The sequence below is a fragment of the Sminthopsis crassicaudata genome, chromosome 1, assembly GCF_048593235.1.
Source record: "Sminthopsis crassicaudata isolate SCR6 chromosome 1, ASM4859323v1, whole genome shotgun sequence".
In the NCBI taxonomy this organism is placed as follows: domain Eukaryota; kingdom Metazoa; phylum Chordata; class Mammalia; order Dasyuromorphia; family Dasyuridae; genus Sminthopsis; species Sminthopsis crassicaudata.
The window spans coordinates 25,104,640-25,116,746 of NC_133617.1; the positions used below are offsets into that span (position 1 = coordinate 25,104,640).

General features: G+C 35.1%; 1 protein-coding gene across 3 annotated transcripts in view; it reads left to right on the forward strand.

Moving 5' to 3' along the window:
• Positions 1-12,107, forward strand: part of MED13L (mediator complex subunit 13L) — a 338,730-nt gene that overhangs the window by 59,165 nt on the left and 267,458 nt on the right. For all 3 annotated transcript variants that reach the window (XM_074296914.1, XM_074296922.1, XM_074296932.1), the window contains exon 2: positions 1,099-1,336. In XM_074296914.1, the coding sequence (XP_074153015.1) occupies positions 1,099-1,336 (238 nt within the window). The remainder of the gene's footprint in view (positions 1-1,098; positions 1,337-12,107) is intronic.

The window sequence follows — 12,107 nt, forward strand, 5'->3', positions numbered from 1 at the left end:
TTCATGCCCTTTTGTATGTGGGGAGGTCAGATCTTTATGACATATTATGGTTACATATAGTATAAAACAAGTTAGACCAGTAAGTGGTAGGTAGAACAGTAGAAAGAACACTGGGCCCTGCCAGGAAGAGCTGAGGCTAAATCCAGTTTCAGACACTTTTTTCCCTGTGGCAAATTTCCTTAAGACTAATCCACTAAACTAATTCAGTTTAGGGATGTTATGTTTCAATGTTTAACATTTTGAATATGGTCTAGTTTTTGTGTATTCAGTATTCTTTGGGTTGTCAGGTCCTTTAAAGGTTCAAAATATTAATTTCAACTTAGGTGAATCTCATTTGGTTATGTATTGTGGTGGTTATGTATTTGGGACTCTTGCCTCCAGGATTTCTGATGTAGTTCTTTTCATTAATTTTTCTTGATCATTTTTCTCCCCATTCATTTTTTGAAAATTCACCATTGGTTATGTAGAATACTATTCCAAAAAATAGTTACTAAATTCATTAATAACTTTCTGTTATTTAAACATAGCAAAAAGAACTTGGAAAATAAAATAGTATTTTAAAAGTAAACTTAAAGTGTTTTTTTTTTTTTTTTGAAAAGTTGCTTCTTTGTCCCTTCATTTTATTTGTCTCATGTTATAGAAGATAGGTCAATGCATTTGACTGAGAATACTTACAGTTTTATAAAGTTTTTATAAAGTTTTGATTCTTAAATGTTCTTGACATCTTGGATACTAGAGTTCTTCCTTGGTGAATTCCTTGTGTTTTTACTAAGAAAGATTTCAGGTTCTCCTTTAGATTCTTAGGATATAATAATAAAATTATATGGTGTATCAAAATTATGATGATTATTTGTCCAATGGATTTATGTAGAAATAATAGCATTTAATTTACTTTTATACACACACGTTCTCTCTCTTTCTCTTTCTGTGTGTGTGTGTGTGTGTGTGTGTGTGTGTGTGTGTGTGTGTGATTCTCCCCCTGTGATATGATGCTTTGGGGTGCATGATGACCTCAGTGTCAAGTAAAATGTGACATGATACAGTGTGATTTTTTTTAAAAGGCAATTGGAAAATAATAATTTCTCTTTCATTTTATAGGCTGAACTCACTGGAATCAAATGGCGTAGATATAATTTTGGAGGGCACGGGGACTGTGGTCCCATCATTTCAGCCCCTGCCCAGGATGATCCAATCCTGTTAAGTTTCATTCGCTGCCTGCAAGCCAATCTACTGTGTGTGTGGCGCCGTGATGTCAAACCAGATTGCAAAGAATTATGGATATTCTGGTGGGGAGATGAACCAAACTTAGTTGATGTGATACATCATGAATTACACAGTAAGTGTTTTTGTTTTTATAATTATTTTATACTGTTTTAAACAATTTGTGTCATGTTGTTGTTTGCAACGCAAATTTCATATTTCACGTGTTAGTGGCTATGAATGAACAATCAGACAAAATGAAAAAAATGCATTTCAGCTTATACAGTGGCAGTTATGGTTCAATGTTCAGAATATTTGAAAATTTTAATTGTTTTTTGAGAGGCTGAGTGATGTGGTGGGTAAATGAACTGTTTTGGAGTCGGGTGTCCAAAATCTTGCCTGACCTGTGCTCATACTAGTTTTGTGACCATGAGTAAGTCACTGAACTTTGCTGTTTAATGTAATTCTCACAGTCTTTTAGTTTCAAAAAGCTGCTGTTCTGCATTTTCAGGTTCAGATTAAAAAAAAAAGGTTCTTTAAAAAAAATACTTATAAAATTGTCTCAGCCTCTCATAGGCATTAAATTACAATTTGACATAGGGCAGTAATAAAAATATGAAGTTCTGACTAATTCATTTCAGAGAATCTTAGAATATATTATTTAAAGTGCTATCAACAAAAAATGAAAGTAAATTATTAGAGTAATCTTTTTAATATCATGCTTTCTCTCTCTCTTTTTTTGTACAACTTTTTGTATAACAGGTCTTTTGATATCTTGCGATAATATAATCAACATACAGTTCCAATTAGTCCAAGTTACTTTTTTCCATTTAACCTCTAATTTACCACTAGTTTAATTAAAAAATGTTTAATTTTTACTTAGTTCATGTGTACTTTTGATTTCTTTAATCATGATGTCAGTCACTAAGGGGAACATTAATTACATGCTTACTGTGTGCCAGGCACTGTGCGAAACAGTGGGGGTACAGAGGGTCCCTCAGAGGGAAAGTGCTAAGATTTAAGAACCTTCTTGTAGAAGTTAGGTAAGAAGTCTGGAGATCAAGATGGGAGAGGCCAGAATTCCAGACAAGTGGGCCGCCGGGAGAAATGCCCAGAGACTAGGAGGTAAACCTTTCTGGGCAAAGAACAGGGGGAAAGTTGGTGCCCTTGGAAGGGGAATAGAGGAAGGAATGACTTTAAAAGCCAGATAGAGGAATTTGTATTTGATCCCAGAGGTAATAGGGAGCCACTGGAAATTATTGAGTTGGGGAGGTGATCATTTTGATAATTGAATGAAGATCTGGAGTGGAAGAGGACATCAGCCAGGTTACATTGTAATAGCATGAGGTGAGGACTGTCTGGATTAGGGGTAGTAGCATCCTAAGAGAAGAGTGGCTTTGGAGAAAGATGCCATTCAAGGAGTAACAGCAGAACACAGCAACTCAATTCTCTTCTTTTCCCTTCTCTTCTCTTTTTTGATTACCAGTTGTAACTCTTCTATACTGATTAAAAGGCTCCCTAGATAATCTCTCTTTAACGGATACAATTTAGATCTGACCCTCTCCTTTCCCCCCCCCCCCCCCCCCCCCAGACTGTCTCCTATGGTAACAGCCAGAGGGCAGTAAACTATACTAGACTAAACTATGTATTCCACATCCTACTTGTTCTCTTTATTGAATTTGTTCTTAACCCTCTCTCCCTTCTTTTTCCTATCCCTTTTCCCACTTTCCTCTTCCCTCTCCCACTTTCCTCTTCCCTCTCCTTTCTCTCACTTCTTACACTTCCTTCTCCCTTTCAGTCCTGTTCCTCTTTTCTCTCCCTTTCTCCTTTTTTCTCTTTTTCTTTTCTTCCCCCATTTCTTCTCCATATCCTTCTCTCTCTCTCTCTTTCTTCTCCCCTTCTTTCTCTCTTCCATTTACTATTTCCTTTTCTCCTTTTCGCCTTGCTATTCCCTCCGTTTCTCCCTTCAATTATGGCATATGAATATCTTTAATATTTTTAATTAAACTCACAACAACGCTGATACCTAGCAGATTGCTTATTTGCAAGTGTGACTAGTGAAATCTCAGGACTCTTGCCCTTATATCATAAGGACTGTTTTATGTGGGCAGAAATGAGTTAATTAAAAATTTGAATATTAAGACCTACTGTTATGCTCGATGTTAATTTGTCATACTGTCCCTTTTTCAAGGTATTAGTGAAATTTATATTTTAGTTGTAGATAGTACCCAAAGACGGGGTGAAGACTTTTTATGCTCAATACAGTTGAGATTTTTTTTGTGTATGGATTCTAGTAGATGACTGTTGAGGTCTTCCTCTATTTTCCAATCTTGTGATTCTTTTAGAAATGCATTTATCAAAACTTGTGGGACAATAGTATCTTCTTATTTCTTTCTGTGCCTATATATTTTCCATCTTATTTCTTATTTCCCATTATCATATCTGCTGCCTATTCTATTTTTCTTTTTTCTTTTCTATTTTATGAGGCAAAATATGGGATAAATCTTTGTTTTATGAGGCAGAAATTTTTTTAGAGGTAATTTATAATTCACAAGGGAAGTGATTGATGGTTTTAGAAGTAATACTTAGAATTATGTTGGTTTTGATGTATTTATTTCACTTTTATGAATTGAGAGAGTTTAAATTGGGTAAAGATTAAGAAGTTAAAATAATACAAATAAGTCCTGTAATATCTTGAGGGAATGTAGCCTCATAAAGACAGATCTGAGCTGAGAGTCAGGGAGACTTTAAGGCCAACCTCTGATATAGGCAGGCTGGGCCTAATAATAAGTTGTATGTGCCTCACTGACTTGGAAAACCACTTATTTACATTATCCACATTCTATTGTATTATATTTTGTTAATATTTCCCCAGTTGCATTTTAATCTCCTCTGCAAGTCAGTGAGCACCACGCTATGTATTTGACATCTCTGTGAGCCCAGACTTTGCAGAGATCTGCATTGGTGGAGGAAGTTTCTTCTCTTGGAATTTATTAGCAAAATCACAGATTTGATGTCATGTGCTCCTCTGGGTTTCTCGGCAAGAATCTAAAAAGAGGCATCCCATATAGAGTGATTATTTTTCTTTTTCCTCCTTCTTAGTGAGACTGATTGAAACAGTGCAAACAGCTTTTTTTCTGAGTTGGATTAACAAAATGTTCCCCTACTTTGAGAGGAGATATGACTATTGAGTGGTATTCTATATAAAGAAGAAATTAATTTGATTAGTATTTAAATTATGGAAGATTCGGAAGCAATATGAGGGGTAAAACCAAAAGGAAGGTCTGAGAGCAATTCTTGCATCTCTGAGTTCAGAAAATCCACAGATGTGAGGGAAAAAAAATATATGATTTGAGCAATTAAATGGGTGTACTTTCTGGAGAAGTGGACGGAAACATCTTGTTATTTTGTGAGAGTAGTTTTTCATTTCCGAATTCATGGAATCATTCAAAATTTTTTTTACCATTTCATCAACTTAGTGGCAAGACTAGAGTATTTAAAAATCAAACAAAAAGTAAAGTTTTGCACTTACTTTGTTTACTTTAATGAAAGACTTTTTATTTGATGCTTTGCCATTTTTGTAGTCTTTGACTATCAAGAACCATGGTGAGTGTCTAGTATAGCTGCTGTTTGTAGACAGCAGGAAGCATTGCTGGAGAGTGTATAACAGGAAGGGGGCAAGAGTCTTGTGCTGCCATTTTTGTTTCATCGCTTATTTTTGCATTCCTTAAAAATGATTTGTCATCTCTCAGAATGTAATAATTCCTGTGGTGAAATGCCACTTTTGAGTGATTTCAGGAATATGTCCATTAGCTAGCTTAAAAGACAAGGACAAAGAACCACAGGGAAATATTTAAATCAAAACATCTTTGGGATGCCCCTGCATCTGAAACAGTATACTTTCATCTGACACTGGTTCTAGGCACTTTGAAATTCTTAGCATTTAGGACTTCTTCTTAATAACCAAACATTGGATAATTATTAACAGATTTTTACCTGAATTATTTTTTATATTTGACTTTTTTAAACCTTCATACCTCATTTTTTTCCCTAGTAAATTCACTCATTCATTTATTATTAAAGCTTTTTTTATTTTTCAAAACATATGCATGGACAATTCTTCAACATTGGCCCTTGCAAAACCCTTATACCTCAATTTTAACAGCTTAGAGGAATACCACAGACCTGTAACATTTTTGAAACTTAAAAAAGGACCTTTGAAACTTTCCAATTCAAGCCCTTCATGCCCTTATTTTATGCCCTCATCTAGAGAAAATCTGTAGGGCTTGATAGATAAAGTGACTCAGCACAATGAAGGATGGAAGGAAACAAGCCTTTAAATGCTTACTTTGTACCAGACATTGTACTAAGCACTTTGCAATTATTATGTGTTCCTCATAGCAATCCTGGGAGGTAGGTACTGCTTTCAATCCTATTTTTTATAGAAAATTGAGGTAAAGTGACTTTCCTTAGAACTCTGAAGAACCTTTTTTTTTTTTTTTTTTTTTTTTTTTTTTTTTTTTTTTTAAAGGTTAGGTGAACTTCAGGTCTTTTTGAATGCAAATCTGCACCATCATGGCCTCTGTTTCTCCTTCCCCCCCTCCCCTGGGAAGTATGACATGAAAGTTTGGACTGGTCATAGGACAAGGGAGACTGCTGAGTATATGCTTGGAACTCAACTTATTCTTTGGCTGTTTGTCATAATACTTTACTATTGTCTCCAGCTACCCTTTTTTTTTTTTTTTTTTTTTTCCTTTTGATTGGCATAATGTTTTTTCCCTACAATTTAAGCTAATTGAAAGCAAGAAATTTGTCCTAGGCATATATTAGGTGTTTAACAAATGAATATTGTATTTTGTTAATGCCCAGTGAGATGCAGGCTCCTCTGTTTGATTCTCATTCCACTTTCTCTTTGTAGGGTTATTGCCCGTCCTGGTCCTTTGCTCTCTCACATATTTCCTGACCTTTGTCTGGTCTTCCATTGCTCATCCGAAGTGAGGGCTCTCTTCTCTTCTCTTTCTAGAATGCTCCTCAAAATCCCATTCATCTGTTTTGTCTCTTTATTTGCATGTGTTCTCTCCCCCAGTAAAACAGGCTGTGAACACATGGATTGTGTTCTTTCTCTCTCATTTTTTTTCTTTTTTTCTTTGTATTCATGGTACCTGATGAGTGGAAAGAGAAAAGGAAGAAGCATTTACTTAGTGCCTCCCATGTGCTGGGTACTCGACAAATATCATGTGACCTCATCTGATTTGAAAAATACTTGCTGATTGATTGGTGCTAATAAATGCCCGTCAAAGGAGTGAAATGCTACTTGCTCTAACCAGCTGATTGCTTCTTTCAATCATCTGCTTCCCTAAAGATGTTTTCTATACTACTTCTTAAATGCTGTTCCTTGTTCGTAATGTGCCACGGCCTGTTTCTACTTGTCATTGCCCTTTGGGTCTTCCAAAGTTTGGATTCTTCAAAGATTGTGGTGTTCCATGATTCAAAACCACATAGCATGCCAAAGAGAATATTGGTGTTAAAAGGTTCCTGTGTTTGGGAATCAGTTTGGGATCATCGACTGCTTCAAGCATTTTTCCAAATGTGATTCAGACCCCTCTTGCCTTCTTGGGAAATCTTGTCTCTGTTCATTGTCCATCTGAAGTCCCTATCTTTACTTCATATAAGTACCAGCTTACAAGCATACTGTGAAATGTGGTACTTGAAGAAGTCCTCTTTGATGATAATCTGTAGATTTTACAAATGACTCTAACAGGTAGTATAGCCATTTTACATGATTTAAGAAGTATAGCAGTGTAGGAACTATTCTTAATCCTTTTTTGGAGCCAATTTGTTGGCAGTTAGTCATTAGATTATGACGAATTCAGAAACCTTGTAGCTGGCATTTTTGTCCTGGCATTCTTGTGGTAGCCTAATCCCCTTCCTAGTAAACTATTATAAGAATTATTACATTGATTAAATATTGAAAGTATCTCTAGCTCTGCTGTATCAATGTAAAATGAAAACAAAACTATTCTGGTAGTGACTATATTAAATGATCTGAAGTCACCTGGAAGAAGAGAAAGAATAAGTTTTTAGGGACATTGTAGGTAGGGGTGGAGTGGGATGATAATAGTGGTAGTGCAGCATGACCTATCGTCCAGCCATGAGTTTTAAACAGGCTTTGTTTGGATAGCATTATGTTTTGGCAAGAAAGATTTTCATTTCAGGCCCATTTCAAAAAAAAAAAAAAAAAAACTAGCTTGAACCATCTGCTTCATGAATCAGTTTCACAAGACCTGAGAACATATTTTCAGAAAGAGATTTAAAGACAAGCAATGGACAAAAAAGAACAAAATGGAGAATATAGAGGAAGAAAATTTGCATATTAAAATCCTAAAGGGAGAAAAAAACCAGCAATCAGTATTTAGTGTGGTTATGGGTTATCTATAGCTCTCTGCAGACTATTTAGGCAAAGGATACATGATTTGAGTATGCTGTCATATGTTCATGGGTATCTTGTAATTTCTTTAGACTTAATAAAATGAACCTATTCAAGTACACTTATTAAATGAGGCCTTGTTCTCATTTGGGATTTAAAAAATTGCTTCCTCTGAAAGTGACAACCTTTTTACCCATAAAATTGACAGGAGTAGGACTATGGGCAAAATGTCATTTATTTCGCTTTAATTTGTTTTAAAAAAAGAGATTTACCTCCTGCTTTCCTTCCTACTAAATTTTTTCCCCTCTCTGTTCATTTCTAATGGCCAATGTATGATTCATTGAAATGAATCCCTCTGGTTAAATTGGAAGCAGGAGTAATGTTTTTTTTTTTTTTTTTTTTTTTTTCTTTTAATCATATGGATTTATTTAGTATTTTTCAAACAGAGAAATGTGTTAGAAAATCTTTAAAAATTACATGTAAATTCTATACTTCTATGCATCACTGATCTGTAGTGTTTTATACATTCACATTTATTTCACATTGTACTATGGATTTCATTGCTTTGTGATAAATCAGAATTATATTGTTATTAAAATCCACCTTTCATGTTTGCTTTTCTTTGAGCAGACTAACAATACCTTTGTAAGTCATTATAAGAAAAAATTGCTGCTAAATGGTATCCAAGGCAATTTTAAAAAGAAAAGCAGTAAAATAGCAAGTTCTGTACTTCTTGAAATCTGTTTTGATGTTGGAGAGTTTCTAAAATTTAGAACTTAAATTATTCAGGACTTGATATATTTTTCTCATGAATCAAATGACAGTTATCTGTTGCTTTATTTTACTGTTCTCATTTTTGAAAAAAAAAAAACAAAAACGAATTTGTTTCTGTTGTAAAACAATACAGCCTGCATTGCCTGACTATTATCTAAATGATTCTAATGTACAGTTACTGAAATAAGATTAGATTTAATAGGTAATTATGTGCTTCAAAGAAAGTCAAATACATATTAAGAATTTGATAAGTAATAAACTTGAATTATAAAATCCTGGCAGGATCATAATGAAAGAATTTTTTCTTCTGTGGCCAAGAAAGAAGTGCGACTAATAAATTAGAGAGAACTCTTAAAGCTAAATATGCTTGGAATTAGCAAGAGTGTTGAGACTAAGCTAAGGTCCACCTTTTGAATGTAAATAAAATGGTTGTTTTACCATAGGCAACTTATTGAACCATGTAATTAGTTTTTTTCTATGAAAAATGAGATCATTTATAGTGAGCCTGCTGTGTGGTATGTAAAGGATTTAGATTCTAGTTACATGAAAATTAAATAATCATTAAAAGATTGTGTTTCTTAAAATGCTGCTTGAGGGGAAAATGAAGAAATCTAATCAGCAGGATTTATTTATTTATTTATTCTGCTATTTATTGGGTGTGTTTAGACAATATCTGCCATAGTAGATGTTTTTGCTTGCGGGAATTCTCTTCTCATTCATATAAAGTGACTTAACTGTGAAGTAAATGCAAATTAGCTTGAAGTAAATGTTATATGAATAACATCAGGATTTTTGATTTTATGAATTATTGTGAATCAATACAGCTTTTGAAAATAAAACTGTAGGGCTCCTATAAAATCTTCCTTATTCAAAGTAATTTTTAATGATATGATTTTTTTAAAAAAAATCAAGTATCGCTGCCACTCCATAAAAATTTTCTATTTAAACTCTTGTAGTTGGCACATTTAGTTTTTCTGGGGACACAAAAAGTCCAGGAATTGCTTCTATCATTCAGCCTCTCAGTGGCCTCTTATAAAATAAGCTTTGGGGCAGCTAGGTGACGCAGTGGATAGAGCACCAGCCTTGAATTCAGGAAGATCCGAGTTCAAATGTGGTGGCAGACACTTAACACTTCCTAGCTGTGTGACCCTGGACAAGTCACTTAACCCCAGCCTCAAAAAAAAAAAAAAAAAAGAAAAAAGAAAATAGCCTTAAAGTTCATAAGAAGTCTTGGCAGGCTGTTCTGCTTGGCCAGCTCCTCACTTGGTTGTCTCCATTTGTGTGGAGACTTTACTGTTGGATTTTTGGTCGAGTTTGGAGAACTTGTGGTAAAGAGACTTCTCCAAATGGTAAAAGCTCAGTCACCAATGATGACTTAGAACTTTAGAGGATTGTCTATGTCAGGGACATAATTTGAACCCTGTTCTTCCTGACTTCTCACTTCACAGGACAGTTTGGCCTTTTAGCTCTAGAGAGCTCCTGGGAGAGTTGTGAAGTTAACATAAATGCCTTTGTTCAGAGGTGTGAGGGAAGGCTTGTATAAATGTTGCTTTTTTGTTTTATAAACATGAAAATGGAGGCTGAGAAAAGTCTGATGTGCTGAAGGTAGCCATCAGAATGAGAATCTCTTGCACTCTTCCTGGGATTTCCCCATCATATTTCCACCGGTTCCTTTCCCACCTTGATTGGCTGTTGTCTTCTTCTAGGTCAGGACTGGGGAACTTTTTTTCCAGATAAGGTCCATTTGAATATTTATGGCATCATTCCCTGGGCCTTGGAGCTCAAGCAGTGGGAGGTGGTTGTGCCTAGTTTTCAGCTCATCAGTGCCTGCATGCAGTTGCCTTAGCAAATGATTTGCAGAGTCTTCTATGGCGCCAGCTGGACGGTCCCCAGCCCTGCTCTTGAATGTAAGCTTCTTTAGGGCATGGACTGACTTTTCATTTGTTTTTGTGTCCTGACCACTTAGTGTTTGGTGTTTTCCTGTTCCCCTCAAATTTGGGGGGCATAGGGGTGTGGGCAGGAGGGAGGGGAAGCAAAGAAAAATAAAACTCTTAGGAAAGAAATGCATAGCTAAGCAAAAATAAATTTCTGCATTGGCTGTGTTTCCTTCCTCAGATTCCACTTACAATGTGAGAGACTACTCTGGAAGGAGTGACTGAGATGATTTAACCTAGAAAGATGACCAGATATCAAATTTAAAATAAACATTTTTTGCTCAATTTTAAAGATTCAAATGTATTTGAGATGGATTGTTGAAGTTTTTATGGGAATGCTTGGGTCCCTGCATCCCATTCCACTTTTGGAAAGCTCTGGCTCCTGGAAGTTTTTCCTAATGTCCAGCCCCAATTTGCCCTTGTGCTACTTGGGCAGTTCTGTCTGTGGGTTCAGGTATATCCCTCCTAATCCCTCTTTTACATGATGTCTGAAAATAGTTTTTCCTTCAACATATCTTTATATGATAAGAACTCATTTTCCTTCAGAGTCCTAGTAGCCTTCCTCTGGATGGTCTCCAACTCACCGATTTCCTTCTTAAAAGTGGTTGTCAGAACTGAACCCGGTATTCTGCATGTGGTCTGACCATGGCAGTGGGACTAAGACTTTCTTATTCCTGGAGGTTATGCTTCTTTTAATGTGATCTATGAGCTCATTAGCTTTCTTGGCTGTCATCACACTTTGACATACAGTCTTGTATCTAATAAAATTCTTAGGACTGTCTCAGATGGACTGCCCTCTTGGCATGGCTCCCCAATCTCGTACTTCAGAAGCTTATTTTCTTAGCCAAAGTGTAAAACTTCATAGTTATCCCTATCAAATTTAATCTTAAAGTCATAAATAAGTGGGAGGGTTACCATTTCTTTGGGGTACAGTGGTAAGAGCACTAGCCTTGTGTGGCCATGGCAAAATAATTGTTTCTCTCTGGGTCTTACCTTTAAGGAAGGAGGGATGGACAGACAGACATTCAGACAGGAATAAGCATGTATTCTGGGCCCTGTATAGTGCTGTGTGCTTTGCAAATATACCTCATCTCACCCAACTTTGTAAAAGTTGTCCAGGCCCAGTGCTCTATTCACTATGCTGCAAGATGGTCCTCAAAATCTGTTCTAGTTCTAATTTATAGGATCCTATTACTTAAAAATTTTTTCATTTTTAGAATTGATTTTTATACAAAAATAATTTTAAATCTATTTTGTAATAAGAGTATATCTGAGTCTATTTCAGAAATTTCAGAAATTGAATATTCTAGTCTATTTAAGGTTTCAGTTCCTAATAGTCCACCTACAGATTATCTCTAGCTCATTTTTTCCTTCAGCATTCTCAAGACTTACCAGGAATAACCACATACTGTTGAAATAAATTTGCTTGTGACAAAAATGTCTAGTTACCATTTCTCCCCAATCTTAGCATTCTGCCTATTAAAGCCCTTGTAACAAACACATCTATTTAATTTATTTATAACTTTAGTTGTATTTAGTTGTGTAATGTCTTTTAAAAAATACCCCAAAATAACTTGATAGGACTTTTTGGGTTTTTTTTTGTTTTTTTGGTTTTGTTTTTTGTTTTTTGTTTTTTGTTTTTGTTTTTGTTTTTTATGTTTAAAGTGCAATGCCAGTTATTTCTTTTCTTTTCTTTTCTTTTCTTTTTGGTTTGGACATGCTTGTTTTTATTTCTTTTTCTTTTTTCTTTTCTTTTTTAATTTTTATTCATT